General features: G+C 44.8%; 1 protein-coding gene across 6 annotated transcripts in view; it reads right to left on the bottom strand.

Moving 5' to 3' along the window:
• The window catches only part of LOC137415620 (uncharacterized), a 171,190-nt gene that overhangs the window by 105,429 nt on the left and 42,064 nt on the right, over positions 1–23,697 (bottom strand). For all 6 annotated transcript variants that reach the window (XM_078767782.1, XM_078767785.1, XM_078767783.1 and 3 more), the window contains exons 2-5: positions 18,127–20,709; positions 16,423–17,362; positions 11,105–11,403; positions 4,121–4,230 (exon numbers count right to left, since the gene is read on the bottom strand). In XM_078767782.1, coding sequence (XP_078623908.1) covers positions 4,121–4,230; positions 11,105–11,403; positions 16,423–17,362; positions 18,127–20,667 — 3,890 coding nt within the window. In that variant the 5' untranslated portion in view covers positions 20,668–20,709. The remainder of the gene's footprint in view (positions 1–4,120; positions 4,231–11,104; positions 11,404–16,422; positions 17,363–18,126; positions 20,710–23,697) is intronic.

The raw sequence follows: 23,697 nt of genomic DNA, 5'->3' as shown, positions 1-23,697 counted from the left end.
CGTAAGTCAAGGTTTCACTGTATATATATATATATATATATATATATACATATATATATATATATATATATATATATATATATATATATATATATATATATATATATATATATATATATATACATATACATATATATATATATATATATATATATATATATATATATATATATATACATATATATATATATATACATATACATATATATATATATATATATATATATATATATATATATATATATATATATATACATATATATATATATATATACATATATATACATATATATATATATATATATATATATATATATATATATATATATATATATATATATATATATATATATATACATATATATATATATATATATATATATACATATATATATATATATATATCACAGCAGATTGAGGATGCGAAATGTATTTGTCGGAGCAAAATAGCATCACACCAAGCACGCTCAGAAACAAAACGTGAAAACCACAACGTTCGAGCCATGCTTGGGCGGTCGATATTTACAGAAGTTTGGTTTTAAAGAACACAACACATGAGCAGTAACCATTAAACAATAAGAACAAAGAAGTTCCTGGTCAAGGAGTGGAAAGTAACGGTGCATGGTTGTGCATCACATGATCGAAATGTCACCATCTTTCCAACAAAGATGCAAGAAATGGGCTGGCCAGTGAAACGACAGTGTGGTTTGCCACAATAAACAAGAAAAAGAGCAATCAGAGAAGGCAAACCCTTGCCAGGATGTATTTTCAGTGGTTTTAAGGCTTTTGTGTTAAAACAAATATGGCGGCAAATATGGCAACAAATAAACAAGATCTGCCTGCAACCCTCTTATGGTTAAATTGCCAAAATCAAGACCCTCTGCTCACCTTCACTCCTTCAATCCTCTTTTCTCCCACCTCTGGAACAAACTCCATCACTCTCTTCAATCCCACTCCACCCTCCAGGTCTTTAAAACAGCTGTTCACCACCATCTCTTATCTTCCCCCATCCAAAACCTTGATCTTTTCTACCCCCGCTAATTTCACCCCAAATCCTCTTTTTTGAAATACCAACTTCTTTCCTGGAAGTCCTTGGTGTCCTTGTGTTTTATACTTCTCCCACCCCCCCCCCCCCTTCCCACGCCGCCTCCCCCCAAGCCCTCTCCCTCCCACACATTCCCGATGTCCCTCACAAATGTTGTGTTAATGTGCTTCCCCTTCTCTCCCCATCTTGTCTACCGCTCCCCTTTTTATATACTTTGTTTGTTTGTCTGTTTGATTTGTTTGTGTGATAAATGTTAGCTCTTTCACGAGCCTCGATTATGCATACAAAAAAAGAAAAAAAGAAAAAAAAGTGTATTTGATAATTACAAGGGATATTGGAAATGGATTTGAAAGGACTTTTGTCGCAGCATTGTGCAAATCAGAAAGGTAACAAAGAAATCTCTACACCTGCTCAAGTGGCTGGTAGTAGAAGAACCAGATAGGTCTGGGGTCGGTATTACAAAAACACAAACTTCCCACATCCTGTAAAGCAAACATAACAACCATGCCCAACAATTTCTCAAGAGATCAGATGTAAATCTGATGAGCATCTCATAAGAAATTGCTGAGAGGGAATGAGTGGTTGAGCTCTTCAAAATAAAAATATAACAACCTCATCAGGATCAATCCTTCCAAGTTTCCAGTTTTTCCTTCATGACAATTTGTTTCTGTATACATCTTGTCCACCATGTGCATCTTCCCCTTCTCCTCAATGCTCCCCACATCCCTCATTTGTCCAAGTGTCCCTCCACTTTATCCTTCAACCCTACTGCTAGTGTTTTCCCCCTTTCTGCTGTTCCTTTTGTTTTATTGCGTGATCCGTTCTGCGTTCTAGTTCTTCCCGGACCTTGACCTTTTATGGTGTAGCCCATAGGGCAATGTCATCTCGAAAAGTGTTTGGCTGTCTGTATGTCCACACAAACGTTCACCAATCAGAGCTGAGGATCTGGTCACGTGACAGGTGAACGGGTTTAGTAACCATTGCAGTTGCATATTTTACGAAAAGGAAATACAATATAACAACATTCTGTGGAATGTTTTGGGGTCCCTGCGGGTGTCGTTAGGTAGGTAGGAGGTTTCAGAAATTCTTCAATACAATTATGATTTTGAAATGAGAGACAGACACGGACCTTGCTAATGAATCCGGAAGTGAACAGATGATGACAGTTCACCGATTTGATAATATCTCAATACAATCGTGATATAACATTATATTTTGATACATTAATACAATCGTATTAATTTGTGATTAGAATGATGCTGTTTGGAATGAAAATATGTGAAATAAAAAATTAAATAATTCTTGTATTCAGATCTTCACCACAATCGAATCAATTCCTCCTCGTCAGACACCCAACCTGTCCACAAAGTTTTGTCCAAATCCGTCCATAACATTTTGAGATATCGTGATATGTATCGGTTTTAGCCCGATCACTCAATGGTGAAGAATCACTTAAAAAATGAAATAACTCTCGTATCTGAATCTATATTCAGATCTTCACCAAAATCGAATCGAATCGTCCTGGTCACACACACACAACCTCTCCACCGTGTTTCGTCAAAATCGGGCCATAACTTTTTGAGATATCCTGCCATGTATCGTTTTTGGCCTGATCTCGCAATGGTGAAGAATCACGTAAAACATTCTATGAGCCGGATCCGAATCCGGATCTTCACCAAAATCGAATCATTTCGTTCTTGTCACATATACTACCTCTCTGCCAAATTTCGTCCAAATCCGTCCTCAATGTTTCGAGATATCTTGTTCACAGACAAACAAACAAACAGACAAGACAGACAGGGGTGAAAACATAACCTCCATTCACCTTCGGTGGCGGAGGTAAATATAATAACCATTTTGAAAAGTGTCTTCTAAGTTGCGCTGATAAAGTCAATGTTGCAAGAAAATGTAGGAACAGGATGCAGTTTGCTGCCCATTTCAAATCAATGTTTGTATTCCGCAATAGACAGTATAATATTCATAACTAAAACTGTACTCCTCGTCGCAATATGGAAGTACGAGTGCAGGCCTCAATGTGATATTCACGAAGTTAAATTTTACCAGGGATCAGGAATGATAAACGAATACTGCACTGGCTTTTCATCACAGTGTTCGAAGCCAACAATTGACAGCGAGTCTGGCATGAAAGTCAAAATACTGTGACAGAGCGTCTCAACTTTCTATGTATGTTTTTATAATTTTATGCCAAACTATTCGTATTATACAATGCCAAAATGAAAACAGCATTATAGCCGGCGTAGCCGGTGTTGTGAATGAACGTGTACGTATCGTATTATGTTGAAAAGCCAGATTTTGATGAATCCTTTGAGAATTTCGAAGCTTTGACGCACCAAATCGCTCCATGGAGGCCGCCATCTTGCGGATGCGGAAGTATGCATTAAAAATTGCGAAAAAGTTCAATAGGAGTTTGTTTCACCCGACATTTTTTGATTCACAATCTTATGCACCTCTAATTTGTAATTAAAATACTCTAAGACCAACCTCGTTCCCCGGGCCCACATGGGCCCTGGTTATCTTCAACGATAATCGTCACCAAACACCAGAACCAATGAGATTCGAGCATTTGAAAAAATATTTCAAAAAAGCTTATTACCGCGTTTCGGAGGTTGAAAACGGCATCAAATATTCTAAAATTGACAAAGAATTATTTTTTAGAAATCTCGAGGCCGTAGGGGATAGTTTTTCATGGCCGGAAATATCCGAAGTCGAGACGGAATTCACCGAATTAATCAAGAAGGAAATTTTATAAATTTTCATCTAATCCAGAACGCAACTGGTATCATTTTGAACTAAGTACGGTACCTACTACACCTACCTAATACCAACTACCTAACCTACTGATGCCATAGTGATGGGTAAAATAGTGGCAAGAGGCTTTGGCTTCGCTGGCTCATTGCGGCTTTGCAGTCGGGTACTAGTAGGCAACGCTATATATTCTATTAACAAGTTTAATTGTTTATGCTATATTTCCATTTTTCCACAATGGTAAAAACACATTCTTTTGGCCAAAAAACTGAAGGAATGGATCCACATGAGCACTGTGCAGACAAATACCTGGATGGTGGCCTGTCTGAATGCTGGCTGGCGCGGGAGCTGGGGCGGCTCGTTCTCTCTGGCTCTGATTGGCTCCTTTGATGAAAGGTCTCAGGTCGTCCAGCCTGATCCTAAACACAACAAGAGGAAGAAGTGCTTTGCAACACATGACCCCTACTGGTCACAATGAATGTTCTTGTCCAAACAAAAAGGCAATAACGCTGTGAAAAATTGGTGAAACACTCCGAAACTCAAACTTGTTCTGTAACCTATCATAATAAAGCCATGTCCCAAGTGTCATTTCAATATGTTAAAGGGAAAGGAGAAAAGGTGCAGAAAACCACAGGTGGAACAGATGGAGAGCAACCCTATAGTCCCCACTGGGTAGGATACTAATAACAAGCATACATAGATAAAGAAGGGATTTTCATCACCCTTTTACTTCCATGATGATTTTTTTTTTTGATATATATATATCAGCCAGCGCCGATTGCAGTGGGCCAGAGAGCACCGTCAATGGCAGCCAGGACACTGGAATCACGTGATCTTCAGTGACGAGTCTAGATTTCTGGTCTATCGTCAAGATGGCCGCGTCCGAGTGTGCAGACAAGTGCATGAAGCCTACAACAAAGATTGTATAGTGCCAAGTGTCCAAGCTGGAGGTGGTGGGGTGACCGTTTGGGCTGCTTTTCATGCAGGGGGTAAAACTGACCTGGTTGTTCTGAATGGAAACCTGAACCAGTTCAAGTACAGGGCCATTCTGGAAGAAACATTGCTTCCATTTGCTCGTGCAGCCTTTCGAGGAAACTTTGTCTTCCAAAATGACAATGCACGGCCTCATCGTGCTCGCATGATCCAACACTTTCTTGCTGACCGTGGTGTAGAGCATATGGAGTGGCCTGCCATGTCCCCGGATATGAATCCGATAGAAAACTTGTGGGCAGAATTAACGCGTCAAGTCGACCACTTGGACCAGCAGCCGACCTCTGTGCGTGAATTGCAGCAGGCTATTGTCACTGCATGGCAAGCGATTCCTGTCCAAACCTTGGCAAATCTCGTGAACAGCATGCCTCAACATGTACGTGCTCTCCTGAATGCTCGTGGGGGTTACACGAAGTACTGAACTGTAATTTTCCTGTCCGTAATCCCAGTCGTAATTTAACTTTTGTTTTTGTTAAAAAAAAAATTGGCTGATGTGCAAAATAAAGAGATACTTCTGGAAAACGTACAGAAGTTTAACACAGTACTGTCCATGAATTGAGGTCAATATCAGTTTACATCACTTTCAAGGATCAATTTATTTGTTTTGAAATGTCAAATGTGGTTTTTGTTTCTTTTAAAGGTCACATTAACAAAATCTAGAATAATTTCAACATAATTCCAATGAACTTTTGGTTCTAAGACATCTTGAAAAGTAAGTTCACCCCCACAAAAAAACATTCCATATTAAATGCCAAGTCTGTATATATATATTGTTGCTGAACTCTACGTCGGCCTTTCCCCTTACCAAGGGGGGATTAGTCCCCTTGTCTTTTACTAGCCGACGTGATCCGGGGCTATGACGTTCATTCCGGACGGCGTTGAATAGGGTGGTAGGCCGAATTCCTATTACCTAATTATCAACACCTCCCAGGAAGCAAGGAAATAACCCCGCCCGAATCATGGTTATAGGTGGAAACGCCGAGCGATAACGAGCCGTGATCCGAGCCGTTAACAAGAACTAAACCCGATCTGAGCGGTTCCTAATCGTGCCACGCTTACCCAATGGAGGAAAACACTGATACGGTCGAATCAGGAAAGACAGGAAGAACAGATTGGTTTATTTACAATTTGTACAGGAAGGAGAAGAAGAACACACAGTGCAGCTTAATACAGTCTTAACTTATCCCAGGACACGGGCCCGTTTCACTCTCAGACACACTCACACGGGGATGCAGATGGTCGGGTTGATGGTCCAGGGATGATGGCATCCAGGCAGTTCACTCCGGTCCCCGACTCGTACCGCGAAGCAGATGGTCAGGGCGGCAGAAGCTCCCCGCGGGTCGTTGACGCGGAGCGGACAATTATGGGGTTAAATGCGGGGCGGAAGGTAGGCTGGCTGGCGGTTACTTCGCGGCTCAGCCGCGTACGTAATAAATGAGCCGGGCTTTATATGCGCTCCCAATACAGTTCACTGCAAAGCGCCTCTCCCGCAGGAGTCCTCTCACAGAGCGTGATCCCTTGCAGTTCTTTCACAAAGCCCTCTCCCACGAGTCCTTTTCAGCACAAGCTCCCTCTGTAAGTCCTCTCAATACCAATGCTTGGCTTCAGTCCTTTCAATACCAATGCTTGGCTTCAGTCCTTTCGAGGGCTTTGTACATGCGCTTATATAGCCTTTGCAGCGAACCTTCCAGCACTTGCTAGATGCGCCCTTACCACGCCCTCTTAAGCCATGCCCACCGAGCCCTGGTTGGTTGTTGGCTCTCACAGTCACCGCCTTCTGATGTGCTGCTTGATGCAGCCACACCTCTTCTTCGCGCTCCTCCCCTTTTCCAGGCCTACCTCGTGGCCACCCGACTAGTTGGAGCGAGCAACTGGCAGCTAACGCTGCTGGCAAACAAGGTGGATTAGCCGAATCAGGGCGCAGGATGGATGCTGCCCAACGAGGTCGATTTGGAGGGTGGCCGCAAAATGAACGGGACCTAAGCTTATTTCTTTTACACAACGCAGGTATCACCAATGGAAATGGCCTTATCCTCACACATATTATGACATAACTAATGTTCTAAGGTGGCCTACATGTTGCTTGTGGACTAACTATGGGGGCAAACCTTTAACCTTTAATGATGGTATATTTACACTCTCAGAACCGTAACAATATATATATATTGTTGTAGTTGTGCCATTAAGGTAAACTCCCTATAGTTAAATTGCACGACATTAATTAGCCTGCATGTAGCCTGCATTAATTAGTTATTTTCTATTGAATGTACAGATTAGCCCTTCCCCATTGTGTAGTAAGGAAAGACCAATATGCGTTGAGTAGGCAGGATGTTCGTTGGTTAAACGCGGGGCTATTAACATGTGCAGAGAGGCGTGGCCAACACCACAGGCCCACGTGACTGATGGACAGTGAAACCTCCCCTGAATGAAAGAGGGAAGGAGGAATGTAACCTTCATTGGGGGAGGGGAGACCGAAGGCCAGCATATGACCAATGGGAGCCGTGAACCTGTCATCACGATGTGGCAAACCTCGGCCAATGGGAGGCTCTGAACAGTTTGAAGGGCGTGACCAAGCCTGATATTAGCCGATGCGCAGCGCAGTATCGACCTCTTGCTTTCGGGGACATCATGGAAGACACACCTGCGCTCTTGCCTCCTTTCGCCACGTCCTCCTGCTCTATTCCCTTTGTGTCTCGTGGATGACACGATCTCTCTTTTATCCGGGACTTCAGCAAGAACACACCTGAGCTCTCTTGCTGCCCTTTCGCCACGTCCTCCTGCTCTCGAACTCTCTTTGCCGTTGGGAGTGCTTCAAGGGCACATCTGCGCTCTTGCCCTTGCGCCACGTCCAAGACGAGACCTCGCTTGCGCAGTTTCGGTTCTTCCTCTACCAGACGACACGTGTTTGCCCTTTGCTTTGTCTTCTGGATAAACACTAAGTTTCTGCGCCGATCGTTTGCGCCGTCTGGCTGACCCAAATGCGTTGGCAATTTCCACTCGTCCGACCTGCGTGGAATCTACCTGGTCCAGGCTGCACGTGGGGACCAGACTGCGAACACCGGCAAGGTCACCGTGGTCACCAGCAAGGACTCCCAAGGACGTACATCGGTACGGACCTTTAACCCCAGCTTTTTGTCCCAGTGAGAGTGTGTATCAGAGAGTGAAGGCGCCAGTTGGGGTTTATTAGTAGGTAAGATTTGGGTAAGCTGTATCTTGTTCTCTTCTCTGTGCTTTGTACAAATAAAAGGCTGTACATTTGATTCACGTGCTGCACGTGGGGACCAGACTGCGAACACCGGCAAGGTCACCGTGGTCACCAGCAAGGACGTACATCGGTACGGACCTTTAACCCCAGCTTTTTGTCCCAGTGAGAGTGTGTATCAGAGAGTGAAGGCGCCAGTCGGGGTTTATTAGTAGGTAAGATTTGGGTAAGCTGTATCTTGTTCTCTTCTCTGTGCCTTGTACAAATAAAAGGCTGTACATTTGATTCATTTCCAACCTGTGCGGTAGGTCCTTTTCTTCAATTGGCCTTGCACCATCCAGGACCGAATTAGGCTCGAATCGGGTTCATAAATCACATCAGGTAACGCCGCTTTCCACACCGTGTGCAAAACCACTCGGCATTCCAAAAGGTGTGGGAAAGTGAGGGTTCGATCCCCGGTTTCTCCGGTCACGTGTCTTGAAGGTATTTGGGAATATTGACCAGTAAACTCTTCGACGCGTGACTGGGAAATTGGGATCGGAATTGCTTAAGCAATCCGTTAATCATGAGTTTAGTCGCTCGCGGTCAACGGCCTGTGTGGAACGGGAGTTCGTGGGGAAACGGGGCATAACCCTTAGTACGTCGACGAACCCCGAGATCCGCAACAATATTAATGCTGCTCTTCGTGGCCAACTACATAGTACGTATAATGCACACAAGAATAGGATTTTTGACTTGCTGCCACCATTCACCTCCCTTTAACATACACTACATGACCAAAAGTATGCGGACACCCCTTCTAATTAGTGGATTCGGCTGTTTCAGACACACCCATCGCTGATAGGTATATATAATCATTAATCAAGCCCTGGTGTTGCCCTGGTAGCCCTGGTGTTGGGCTAGCGGCTAGGGTGCCGGCTTAGGATCCTAGGATCCTGGGTTCGAATCCCGGTCGATCGCTGAATTAACGCCAGGGGGGTTGACTCAGCCTGTCATCCTTCCGAGGTCGGCTAATTGAGTACCAGTTCACTGGTAATTCCCTGTTTGTCGTTAAAGGCGGCAAAAAGGGTTGGCGTCAGGAAGGGCATCCGGCTGTAAAACATGGCTTCAAAAAGGGGACCAAAAAACAACAACAACCACGGTTCCCGAAAAAGGCCAACCCCTGCTTTGCGGGGAAAAATGGCCTCTAAAGGTGGTTATTATAATCAAGCACACAGCCATGCAATCTCCATAGACAAACATTGGCAGTAGAATGGGCCATACTGAAGATCTCAGTGACTTTAAACGTGGCACTGTTATAGGATGCCACCTTTCCAACAAGTCAGTTCATCAAATATTTGCCCTGCTAGAGCTGCCCCGGTCAACTGTAAGTACTGTTATTGTGAAGTGGAAACGTCTCGGAGCAACAACAGCTCAACCGTGAAGTGGTAGACCACACAAGCTCACAGAACGGGACCGCCGAGTGCTGAAGCGCGTAGCGCGTAAAAATTGTCTGTCCTTGGTTGCAACACTCACTACCGAGTTCCAAACTGCCTCTGCCTCTGGAAGCAACGTCAGCACAATAACTGTTCGCCAGGAGCTTCATGAAATGGGTTTCCATGGCCGAGCAGCCACACACAAGCCTAGGATCACCATGCGCAATGCCAATCGTCGGCTGGAGTGGTGTAAAGCTCGCCGCGATTGGACTCTGGAGCAGTGGAAACACGTTCTCTGGAGTGATGAATCATGCTTCACCATCTGGCAGTCCAACGGACTAATCTGGGTTTGGCGGATGCCAGGAGAAAGCCACCTACCCGAATGCATAGTGCCAACTGTAAAGTTTGGTTGTGGAGGAATAATGGTCTGGGGCTGTTTTTCATGGTACGGGCTAGGCCCATTAGTTCCAGTGAATGGAAATCTTAACGCCACAGCATACAATGACATTCTAGATGATAGTGTGCTTCCAACTTTGTGGGAACAGTTTGGGGAAGGCCCTTTCCTGTTTCAGCATGACAATGCCTCCCTGCACAAAGCGAGGTCCATACAGAAATGGTTTGTCGAGATCGATGTGGAAGAACTTGACTGGCCTGCCCAGAGCCATAACCTCAACCTCATCAAACACCTTTGGGATGAATTGGAATGCCAACTGCGAGCCAGGCTTATTCGCCCAACATCAGTGCCCAACCTCACCAATGTTCTTGTGGCTGAATGGAAGCAAATTCCCGCAGCAATGTTCCAACATCTAGTGGAAAGCTTTCCCAGAAGAGTGGAGGCTATTATAGCAGCAAAGGGGGGGGGGGGGGGGGGGGGACCAACTCCCTTTACCTTTACTTTACGAATTTATGGACTAACTAATTAATGCCCATGATTTTGGAATAAAATGTTTGATGTTCGGGTGTCCACATACTTTTGGCCATGTAGTGTATATGTATCCCGACCTTTTCTTCAATCTCATCAGAATTTCCTTGCCCTTTATCACCCCCCCCCCCCCCCCCCCATTTTAGAAACCAAGATGGGTATGAGCAGTTCAGAGCTGGGCATATGCAGCAAGGATGCTGTTTCGGTACTCTAGGTACAGTATGTAGCTTTCACACAAGCAATATGATTACTTGTGTCTGGTATGTAGTCTGATTCGAGCAGACTGCACATGGGGGAGGGGGACTTTCACTTGGAAGAAGAAGCCATTTCCGAATTGTTGCTGTAATGAGTGTCAATAAACAGGCCACACATCTCACTGAGTCTCATTTGTTGTCTGTCCGCACCTCAGATGAGGATATAAATCAGACGAAGACAACAAAACTGCCTGAGCCACATTTCTCTGTAAGCACCTCCTCAGATGAGGAAACGGGAAGTGAAAACAGGGAGCAAGTAGACTTCACACAAATGCCAGAGGGCAGCATAAAACTTAAAGCCCAAAGCAAAATATGTATTTTCCAATATTATTTTGGCATACAATTTTCATGCATTGTTGTGCGATCGTATGTCAAAAAAATCAAGCGAAAAGAAAAACCAAAAGCATTGCAATTTGTGCCCAGGCATTATGTGATCAAAATAAAACAGGAAACAGAAAATGATTGCAGAAATAAAAATTAATAAACAGATAAAGTGAAAACAGTATTTACCTGATAATATTGAGTTTGCATTTGGCTTTCACTTGGAGGATACTGCCCTGGATAAGGACCATAAGATGCAGCCCTGTAATCCGCTCCATAGCCATAAAGCTCTCCTGACCCATAGCCAGGGTACCATGCATCAGTGGGATAAGCCATCTGTGGAGCGTAGGCCGCCTCACTGTAGGGGACCGGGGTTTGGGGCAAAGCGGGTAGATGTTGCGGTTGAGGTGCAGGAGGGTAAAGATCTGGTACGCTCGTGGTAGGTTGACCTTCCAGCTCTGGTGGTGGGAGCTGGCCAAATGTAGGTTCTGGAAACATCACAAAAGAGAAAGACAGAAAATAAAAATAAAAACTTTTAGAATAGACAAGATGAGTCAGCTTATCAAGAAACATGGATGTTTGTGAAGAACCTCAAAAACTGAAGGAAATGCCAATGTTTTACTGCCTGGGTCTGACAGGATGGCCGAGAGACATGCACACTCAAGTTATGACCAAATTCCAACAAAAATCACCATAATTGAATAATAATAATATCAGATTGCTCCACATTAAATTGATATTGACCATCAATAGTGAACGTCAAAAACTCAATCTGGACCTTCTGTGATCTGGATCAACTGACAAAGTTGTTCATACACTACCGAGTGTACACAATAGTCTTCACTGCACATGCTACACTCATAATGGTCTAAAATTAGGATTTGTGTTCCCACCTGACATCAAAGGAATGGGGGAAAAATGCCAAAAATCCATAAATTTGCTGCTAAGTAGTTTCTATACATGGGTCAACCTGATGCAATAATAACTAGAAAGCATCTGAAAATGCAAAGCCAAACTACGTCTGCTTTGTCTTCTTCTTCTTCTGTATATGCTAAACATGATGAAAACAGCTAATAAAAAATTGACGATTTTAGGCGACCTTGACCTTTTGACCTCAATAACAATAGGCTTCAGTGACCCAATATGCAAACCCTGATCAAATTTCAAGTCAATCGGATGGAAATTGACGATTCTATTCAACCGTGACCTTTTGATTTAAAAAACAACAACCAGCTTTTAGCTTTTCATTGGTGAATCAATTTAGTGACTCAATGTGCAAATTCTTTAAATTTCAGGTAACTTGGATGAAAATTAACACTTTTATTATTAATTGGTCTTCTCCTGCATAATCTCATAATGAGGCTTTGTGTTACGGATTCGTCCCTTCCGTTGTTGTGGTTCTCATCCACTGAAAACATTTTTGGTTGCATGTAATATTATTGTTATCGTTTAGGTGAAATAGAGATAACTGTTTTCAAAAGGTAAAAAAAGTTAGTGTTTTAAAAAGAAACCGGAAACCGGATCGGGAACCGGATGAAGAGGAAGAAGAAGAAGAAAAAAGAGGCGGAGCAAGTGAGGTCGGAGAAGGAGCCGAGCTGCTTGGAGGTCTTGAGCAAACGCTGGCGAACGGAGGTCACGAGTGAGCTTTGGGTTTCCTGGGAAAGGGATTCGTGTGACAGAGTTGTTATCGCTGTGACAGATAAACCTGCGTGACAGGTTTTGCGGTCGAATCCGAAGAGAATCATTGGAGTGCCGTTACGTCTCGAGAACGGACCGTTGGCCATTTTGCCTCGCGCCTGATTTCGCATCGTTCCAGGTTTTTCACCTCGCTCCAACCATTTCAACGCATCCAGCCGTTAGCTTGGTTTGCATGTGTAACGTGGATTTCGAGTGGGAATTTGCGGTTCGCCGTGTGGAGAGCCGTTGAACATCCATACCCGAAGGTGTGATTTCCCAGTCGCCTCTTGAGAGTACCTTTGCCCATCTTTGGCAGTGTGACTGTCAACTGAATGGGATTCTGGTCTCGATACAACATCGTTCTGACGATCACTGGAGCGTGGATCGACTTTGGTTTGAAGCTGGGACAGAGACATTGGGAAATGTTCTTTTCGCTCACTTGGAGCACAGTGAGTTATATTGTACGAAACTGATGGTACCATCATAGGAATGATATATTGGTTGTATAATTGATTAATATTGTTAGTGTACTGTTATTTTTGTGTGACCTTAATACAAGACTTGTTTGTTGGTAACAATTGGTGTGGTTTCACCATTGATCTTTGCCACACAGAATAACACATCTTTCTGCGGTGACTCCTCTCGGGGTTCGGAGGTACACCGTGACCGGGGTTTGGGGAGGAGCACGTAACACTTTGTTGAAAATTTGACAAAAGCTCAAATGGTACGCTACGGACAAAACAGACACACGCAGCTAACAAAAAAGCTATGGACCGTACAGACACACAACAACACAACAACATGCATTTTAAAAGGCCATTTTCCCTGCTAGAGCGGGGGTTAGCCTTGCGGTCCCCAGGACAATCTTCTCCATTTTGCCCTATTTTCTGCATCTCTCCTTGTTAACCCCCTTGCCCGCATTTCTTCTTCCACCATCTTTAGCCAAGTCTTTCTTGGTCTTCCCCGTCCTCTACTTCCTTCTACATTCATTTCCATCACTCTTCTCAACCAGTCACTTTCATCCTTCCTCAACACTTGACCAAACCATCTCAACCTGTTCCTCTTCACAGCATCAATCACAGGCTCTATTCCCATCATCTTTCGCAATTCATCATTTGTCTTCCTCTCTCTCAATGATACTCCGAACATCCATCGAACCATTCGCATTTCCACCCTTCCAACCTTCGTTGCTGCTCTACGTTCATTACCCATGTCTCGCTCCCATAAATCATAACACTTCTCACACATGCAGCATACACCTTTCCCTTCAGCTTCAACGACACTCCCCTCCTCATCAGCACCCCACTCAGTTCCCGAACCTTCTTCCATGCAAATCTCACTCAAGCAACCGTTGCCGAGTCTGATCCACCTTCTCCATTCAGCATGTCTCTGAGGCAGCAAAATATTTTCACACCTTCCAGCTTCACGCCGTCTCCAAGATCCAACTCAACATGTCCTCCATCTGCAGCTCTCTCTGTGCACACCTTACATTTGAATGTAGCTGCCACACTGGTTAATGACCCTCTCAGACCACTACATTTTTGATGAACCCACTCAGCGCACATTGTACATTGAATGGAGTTCACTCCGACACCCTTCCTGCACACAGCTGTCTCCCCATCTTGTCTACCGCTCCCGATGTTATATGTTTTTGTGTCGGTTTGTCTTTCTGTGTGATTAATGTTCGCTCTTTCACGAGCCTCGATCTTGTATACAAAAAAAAAAAAAAAAAAAAAAAAAAAAAAAAATGTTTTCCAATTTTGATTTTGGAGGCCATTTTTTGAAGCATTGACCCTGAATTACTATAACTAGTGAGGTACTTGTGCTACGCACGGGTGGGAGGCCAGAAGCAAACAGACAATGCAGAAACGGCGAATGCTAAAACATGAAACCAATAAATTCCACATTCCTGTAGCACCTTCAGTCACACGTCAGACATGGACAGCAAGTTCGTGAAGGACTTCCATGAAAAATGTACCCGTTCGCAAGTTTCACCCAGTCAATGGGGAATCTGCATATGGCGATCCGCGAATTTCACGTTTAGAAAGTAGAAATCGTCACGGCATTTCATCATTCACTTGAACTCAATATCTTTTTTCATTCCAAACTGGTGGATCAGACTCGGCAACGGTTGCTCGAGTGAGATGTGCATGGAAGAAGTTTCGGGAACTGAGTGGCGTGCTGATGATGAGGGGAGTGTCGTTGGAGCTGAAGGGAAAGGTGTATGCTGCATGTGTGAGAAGTGTTATGATTTATGGGAGCGAGACATGGGTAATGAACGTAGAGCAGCAACGAAGGTTGGAAAGGGTGGAAATGCGAATGGTTCGACGGCTGTGCGGAGTATCGTTGAGAGAGAGGAAGACAAATGATGAATTGCGAAAGATGATGGGAATAGAGCCTGTGATTTATGCTGTGAAGAGGAACAGGTTGAGATGGTTTGGTCATGTGTTGAGGAAGGATGAAAGTGACTGGTTGAGAAGAGTGGTGGAAATGAATGTAGAAGGAAGCAGAGGACGGGGAAGACCGAGAAAGACTTGGCTAAAGATGGTGGAAGAAGAAATGCGGGCAAGGGGGTTAACAAGGAGAGATGCAGAAAATAGGGCAAAATGGAGAAGATTGTCATGGGGACCGCAAGGCTAACCCCCGCTCTAGCAATGAAAATGGCCTTTAAAATGCATGTTGTTTGTTGTTGTATTCCAAACAGCATAACTCCAATCACAAATTAAATAGCATTAATATAAAAAATAAATTTTCCCAACATTCGTGACATAAACAAATATTTAAATCCTGATGTGAAGTTCCATACGGTTGGGTGAATACAATCACGAATTCAAAATCGTAATTGTATTCACTCAATTCCAATCATCAATTGATACTTTAACAAAATACTGTTTTAAATGATGGTTGTATTGGGATATAATTATCAAACCAGCTCATTGCCGTCATCTGTCCACTTCAGGGTTCGCGAAAGGTTCATAATGCATCAGGATTTTCTCAATTCCGCAATGAAATGTTCATGAAATACTGTTTAGCCGTTTTTAATTTTCATGTCATGTTCTTTTGGTGAATTATCGTAGGATTTTACTGCAGGGGTTCCAGGAAATCGTTGCGATCGGTGCAGCCATTTTTGCGGTACCCGAGACAATAACATTATGCGGGAGTCCAAACCTGAAAATGCTGGAGAGCAAAGCTGAAATTGGAAAAACAATATAGCCTATTTTACTCCAGGGGGTCCCAGGATTACCCACCCAAAATATTGTTGCGATCGGTTCAGCCGTTTTTGCGGTACCTGGGAACAGATGGACAGACGGAGACATTTCGTGAATTATAAACCACCTTTAGAGGCCATTTTTCCCCGCAAGCGGGGGTTGGCCTTTTTCGGGAACCGTGGTTGTTGTTGTTTTTTGATCCCCTTTTTGAAGCAATGTTTTACGGCCGGATGCCCTTCCTGACGCCAACCCTTTTTGCCGCCTTTAACGACAAGCAGGGAATTACCAGTGAACTGGTACTCAAATGAATTTCGTGAATTATAGTAAGAAAAAGTGTTCGGTCTTACTTTTATAAAATTCGAAAAATCTCACATTTCGCCAAAGCAACCCATTATCAGTGATACCCAATTTTTACCTGATCCTGGTGGGGTCTAAGCAAAATCGAAAATCCGAAATATTTTTCAGAAATACGATATAGGGCTAGTGTAACAAAAAAGTATGACTAGATCAATATTAGAATATTTTTCAAAAGCAGGTCGTTTGATGCACCCTATTCTTTAGTCAGAATGGTGATATATTCCAGAGGCAAAGCAAACAATCTCAAAAGTGGTGAAACTTCACCTGACTGAGAAACTGAAGGAAGATCTTGCTTTCTGGGCCAGTGATCTCCCACACCTGGTTTTAAGACATCGGCCTGTGGGGCAACTGCCATGGAAGTAACCTTATGGCCATTTCGTGATGTAAGGTCCAGAGGTTGGCCGACACCTTGTGTTCCCCGTTGGGAGAGCTGTACAGGAGCGGTAGGTGGTAGATAACTGGCAGGAGAGTGAGCGTGGTGAATGTCATGCGAATGTGTGGTGAACGTCGCTCCACTGATGGGAAAGTCACTTGCGCCATCACATGTTGTCTGCAATGGCTGTGGCAGAGTAAAGTCAACCCCAATGATGCCAGATGACTTCCCAGGGGCTGGTAGAAGACCAGATGTGACGGCCATGTTGGAAACTGACTGAGTGGAAACCTGAGTGCTGCCCTTCGCCTTGTCCGAAGTTGCAGGCGTTGCTTTAGGAACTGTTGTATCATGGGCGTTCACAGAGTGCATTGGAATCTCCTGGTTACCCAAAGGATCGGTACCTCTACGCCCCTCATCTTCTGGTGGTTGGATGACCTCAGACTGTGATGAAGTGGGAAAAGCAGCTGCCAGAGGTGCTAACACAACGTCAAGGGCCGACGGCTCAGGCTGCGCCCAAAGTGTTGTTGTTGGACTTGCTGCAGCTATGTGGCAGCGGGATAGTTGGTGATGCACTGCACTCGCACGGTTACCCCCAAGTGGGATTTCCTGGTTTTCTGGAGGCTGCACCATATTGGTGAACATCGCTTGCTGCTCAGCAGATCTTTTCACCGTAGAGTCAAGAGGACCTCGGAAAGGCTCAAAAGAACTATTCTTGCTTGGTTGGAAGTGGCCTGTAGGCTTGGGAGGACTAGGGCTTAGTGGAGAGGACGTTTCGGCAGTATGAGGAGATTCCCGTGGGGGACTGACAATCGATGCTGGTGGAACATAAACCTGGAACCGAACAGGAAGGAAAAAAAAGATTAATGTGTGGAATAAGGCATGCAGATAGAATATAACACCATTACTGTATGTACAACAATATTAAACACCTCAAACATAAAATAGATTCCCTTCTGAAACAAAGGCTCAATACTTTACTGTCCTTTTGCTTCATAGACCAGTAAAATATACGAGGGAATAGAACACTAATCTTAATCGTGAAGGCTCATGTCATTCTACATTGGCGGACAGGTAGGACAATGGATGGAATCAACAGAACGTTGATCAAAGTATGGTGACCACTGTGGAAAAGAACCTTCACAGGTTGCATCACAAGCAAGCCAAATATACGATGGAGTTCACACTGTATGCAGCCTGTCAACATTCCCAAAACAGGGATAGAAAGCATCCCACAGTCCCACACTGCGCATAATCAAACTAACGACGCAAGTTAGCGTTACAAGGTCACCAGGATTTGAGAACAGTTTGATCGGAATTACTGAGAATGGTGGAGATATTCATTCATTCACTCCAGGGCCTTTATCATGACAATGCGCATTTATTTACCGGTATATTAATGTGTCTTTATCAAATATTTTCGGTCAGCTATATTCCAGCTAGCAGACGCCGATCCCCAAACCATGGCAGCTGGGCAAAAAATGAAAAATACAAAACTTGGTGGCGCTTTATTTTTTTTCATCCATTATTTCTCACCTACAACTAGTTTATTATTTTCTGAAACCTAGTACCACACCCACAGCATAATGGCACTATACCTGCTGAAAGAAGTTCCGAGCTGACACCTGCTTTTCCTGCTGAAGGAACATCCGTGGTTCTAGTTGCTGGGTTCCAACACCAGACCCACTGGATGCAGCACTTGCTGGTCGATGTGGAGCCGCTGCAGCTCCAGGTACCAAAGCAGATGCAGCCTCATACTCCACACTAGATTGCTCCATTGTTAAACGAGGGTCATTGGGTGGGACCTCCTGGTTTGTTGTGTAATCTAATGTGCTTGGTGAAGAGAAATCCTCACTTGACAGGCTCTGGTTAAAATTAGCAACCGGTGAGGTAGTTTGGGAGATAGTTGCCAGAGGCTGAATATTAAGGTTGTTGGGCTGTGGTTGAACAGGAACCAAGTGCTCACCAACATTCTCCACATTCCCCTCATCCTCATCCCTGAAGAACATCGAGACCGTACTGATATCTGCAGTGGAAAAATTTGCAGTTGGGGCGATCAATCCAGCCTGAGGATGGCCCATAGAGTAGTTAATGGAAGGAGAACATGTTTGATTTTGAGGTGAGGTCTGTGGAAGAGAAGCAGGAGGAAATGGAAAGCCCAAAGATGTTTGGCACATGAGATGTTCTCCAACCTTTTCAGAATAGTGAAAGGAATCTGCTTTATGCATAGTCCCCGCCGCCGTAGGCATAGTCCCCGCCGCCATAGGCATAGTCCCCGCCGCCGTAGGCATAGTCCCCGCCGCCGTAGGCATAGTCCCCGCCGCCGTAGGCATAGTCCCCGCCGCCGTAGGCATAGTCCCCGCCGCCGTAGGCATAGTCCCCGCCGCCGTAGGCATAGTCCCCGCCGCCGTAGGCATAGTCCCCGCCGCCGTAGGCATAGTCCCCGTCGCCGTAGGCATAGTCCCCGCCGCCGTAGGCATAGTCCCCGCCGCCTTTGGCATAGTCCCCGCCGCCTTTGGCATAGTCCCCGCCGCCGTAGGCATAGTCCCCGCCGCCGTAGGCATAGCCCCCGCCGTCGCAGGCATCGTCCCCGCCGTCGCAGGCATAGTCCCTGCTGCGGTAGGCATAGCCCTAGCTGCAGTAGGCATAGTCCATGCTGTCATAGGTATATTCCCTGCTGTCGTAGGCATAGTCCCTGCTGCAGTAGGCATATTCCATGCTGTTATAGGTATATTCCACGCTGTTGGAGGCATTGTCCCCATTGTTGTGGGCATAGTCCTCGTTGTTGTAGCTTGTTTGATGTGTGATTCGAGATTTGATGCAGTGACACATGTGATAGGGGCAACAAGTGCAGAGTGTGATTCAGCAGGAAGGTTCCACGGACCAGCATGATTCAAAGGAATGAAATTGTGAGTTGAGGGATGAGGAGGAATCTGGTGCGGGGAGTGGGGAGGGATCTCATGAGGAGAGTGGGGAGGGACCTGTTGAGGAGAGTGGGGAGGGACCTGTTGAGTAGAGTGGGGAGGGACCTGGTGGGGGGAGTGGGGAGGGACCTGGTGGGGGGAGTGGGGAGGGACCTGGTGGGGGGCATGGGGAGGGACCTGGTGGGGGGCGTGGGGAGGGACCTGGTGGGGAGCGTGGGGAGGGACCTGGTGGGGGGCGTGGGGAGGGACCTGGTGGGGGGCGTGGGGAGGGACTTGGTGGGGGGCGTGGGGAGGTACTTGGTGGGGGGTGTGGGGAGGGACTTGGTGGGGGGCGTGGGGAGGGATATGGTGTGGGGTGTGGGGAGGGACATGGTGGGGGATGTGGGGAGGGACTTGGTGGGGGGAGTGGGGAGGGACTTGGTGGGGGGAGTGGGGAGGGACTTGGTGGGGGGCGTGGGGAGGGATATGGTGTGGGGTGTGGGGAGGGACATGGTGGGGGATGTGGGGAGGGACTTGGTGGGGGGCATGGGGAGGGACTTGGTGGGGGGAGTGGGGAGGGACTTGGTGGGGGGCGTGGGGAGGGACTTGGTGGGGAGCGTGGGAAGGGACTTGGTGGGGGGCGTGGGGAGGGACTTGGTGGGGGGCGTGGGGAGGGACTTGGTGGGGGGCGTGGGGAGGGACTTGGTGGGGGGCGTGGGGAGGGACTTGGTGGGGGGCGTGGGGAGGGACTTGGTGGGGGGCGTGGGGAGGGACTTGGTGGGGGGCGTGGGGAGGGACTTGGTGGGGGGTGTGGGGACGGACTTGGGGAGGGAAATGAGGGTGGGGAGGTGCGTGGGGAGAGGCTTGGTTAGGGATGCAAGATGCTGAATTCTGGTGAGGTTCTGAGAAACTATGGTTGCTGTTAGCAGCCATTGTTTGACTTGTATGGAAAGCATTGGACACAGGAGCCAATCTTGAAGACCCCAAGGACATGGGAGCAATTGTGTGGGTTTGCAGTGTTTCTGTGGTGCTGAGAGTCTCAAAAGCAAGAGAAGAGGGCACAGCGGCCATGGTAGCATTTGCTGGAAAAACGGCTCTGCGGCCATATGGTGCGGTGCGGCGGAACGGTGAGGTACTGCCATGGGAGACCGTCGCTGTACCAGGGAGAGGGGGAGCAAGTCCAGAGGTTGCAGCACCAGGTGAGGGCGATGGGCTTTGAGATATTGGTGCAAACATTGCGGCTTCGAGTAGGATTGTGTGCTATTTTCACCAATAAACCTGAAAGCAGAATAAACAAAAGACATCAATGTACAACCATGTTGTAATTTAACAAGTTATTTCCCATGCAATGATGTGTTGTTAAAGAAACATAAAACACTGAAATAACATCGGCGTTATGAATCTCTTACCCATCAACACTTGCAACCATCAGTCACTACAACTGTCTGTATATATTTAAAGTTGCAGTTAAAATGTTAATTTCCACTTTCCTAATGCATTCTGTTGGCTACAATATCAAGTGTCCTTAACAAAATAGCAACATTCAAGTTTCAAACAATGAAAACACACCAACGAATACTGTGGAGCAATAAGATCGTTGAGTTTGTATCTTAAAGCTTATCTGTGATCTGTCGAGTCAGAGATGCCAGGGATGTATTCCCTAAAGGAATAGGTACCAGGTAAAATGCCACATTGGGTTCTGGGTTAGCTCAATACGTGAGCTTCCGCATTGTGATCTTGGAATCGTGGGTGCAAATCCCAACCGCGCTCGGTTGCTGATGGGACACCGCACTATATTTTAGGCAGAACAGCCTCGCCCCCAATAACGGTAATGAAACATGCAAGTTCTCTACGTACGATCGACTGACTGACAAATGGTGCGTGCGCTACAAGGAAGGACACTGCGATGTAAAGCGCACCATCTCTTGAAGGTTCCGTGAAAGTGTTTCTCCCATGTGCAATAAAGGAGAAAATTTAACTATTCTTGGACATGTTTCATTTGAGTAGACCGCTGACCAGATACATTAACTCAGTTATAAAATCCATGTCTTGGTGGAGAATCCATGTCCCAGTCCGTCACATCAGAATTAATAATCATCTTGTACATATTAACAGCATTAACATGCTAAAGAATCCAAATATTTCTTCTCCAACATTGAACAAATGGTCTAATCCTAGTGAAACTTTATATCGACGTACGTTTGTTTATTTATTGTGTCCAGTGTTGCCAACAGCAGATGGTTTAAATGTGCCGAGTGAAGAGCACATTGCTCACCATTTTTGCTTAATTTCAAGGCCATTCAAATGGAAATTCCACCCCATCCTTCCATTTCTCCCCATTTTTGTTTGATTTTTGTACACATAGTCGAGGCTCATACAAAAGCGAGGATATAAGAATAAACGATAAAAAATGTTGTGACGTAATCAGAGTACGGTCGTACTCTCTATGTAGGGATGGCGCGGAAAAAAATGTCGGTCCCATCTGCTACATACAAAACTAAAGTTGGATTATGGGATACACAAATATAAAAAAACCTTTAGAGGCCATTTTTCCCCGCAAGGCGGGGGTTGGCCTTTTTCGGGGACCGTGGTTGTTGTTGTTTTTTGGTTCCCTTTTTGAAGCAATGTTTTATGGCCGGATGCCCTTCCTGACGCCAACCCTTTTTGTCGCCTTTTACGACAAGCAGGGAATTACCAGTGAACTGGTACTCAATTAGCCGACCTCGGAAGGATGACAGGCTGAATCAACCCCCCTGGCGTTAATTCAGCGATCGACCGGGATTCGAACCCAGGATCCTGGGATCCTAAGCTGGCACCCTAGCCGCTAGCCCAACACCAACACGAATAAAGTATCAAATTTATTTGCGACAACGGGAATAGAGATAATGAGAGCGACGTTGAGCCAATGTTTTTAAAATATCTTCTCCATATTCTCATAATAAAGGTTTGTTGATAATTTGATGGCAAAAACTCAAATGGGAAAAAAGTTATGGCCTGGACAGACAGACAGACAGACAAACACACAAGTGATTGCAAAATCCCATCTCCCGCTGCATGGAGGGACAGGGTAATGACATCATCACAAGCCATAAATATAAACTTTTTTTCCGAAACACCTGAATGAAGAAAAGAGAGTAAGAAACGATTATTCAAAATATGTTAGTTTATCGCGTAACCAAAATGAATGGATTGAAACAAACATCATTCTTCATTGTTTTTCTAATGGTACAATCAGAATTGAAATCGGCTGAAAAATAACAAAGATATATTCATGTTGTAATTGACAAGAATGATTGTGAATTCATTTCTTTGTAAATCACCACATCTTGTCAAGAAGTGGAAATTTGTGCAAATGCATCAACTGGCTCCGGACAAGCATCTGGAATTGGGGGTAATCTTCTCCATACAACTTGTAGAGATGTTGGCTCTATCCCAAGCGAACACGTCGGTCGGTTGAGTTATCTCTGTTAACCTGTTGGCCTGCCTACCTGGTACTTTGCATGTGTAGCATGCAGTTCCAATGAATCTCTTCTTGGCGGCAACAACCCCCATAGTCCATGAGCCAGACACAATTTGAGTATCAATTGGGGGAGTAATTCCCACTATTATTTTCAGTTAGACCAATGTTTGTAGTATTTGAAAAAATGTGATGGACGTGTCACAGGCATAGCTTTATGCCATTTTGGACGCCATCTTTAAAGATGGCCGCCACGTTCAGACTAGCGGTAGTAGCACACTGTTTCATAAATATCTCATAAACCGTTTGGTGCACATTGCTCAAACTTTGCAATATTATAGACAGATAATATGTGCATCATGTTGAAAAATATCATTGAATTTTATCAAGGTGACTCAAATTGACGTTGAGTTACAAATATTCTCAAAAAAATCAGACTTCCCCCAGTTCAGAAATATTTTAACATATAAAATATTGAAGAAATTGCATTTTTGTTAATATTTGGTTTTCATGGTTTATTACCAAAAAATACATGTGTGTGTGTGTGTGTATGTATATATATATATATATATATATATATATATATATATATATATATATATATATATATATATATATGTTAGGTAGTTGAAATATTTTCTTGCAGAAAAAAAACGTTTTTTTTGTGAAAACAGTCAAATAATCAGAAAACTTTGATTACGCATGTTTTTGTTTATATACAGCCAACAGCACCACGCAGACAATTCATATTCAATCATTGCATAAATAAAGACCTTCTACATCAACATAGGGATTAAGATTGACTTTCA

The sequence above is a fragment of the Myxine glutinosa genome, chromosome 13 (assembly GCF_964187855.1).
Source record: "Myxine glutinosa chromosome 13, kmMyxGlut1.1, whole genome shotgun sequence".
Classification (NCBI taxonomy): Eukaryota; Metazoa; Chordata; class Myxini; order Myxiniformes; family Myxinidae; genus Myxine; species Myxine glutinosa.
The sequence above is the reverse complement of the archived record's forward strand: the minus strand, read 5'-3'. Positions and strand labels throughout refer to the sequence as shown.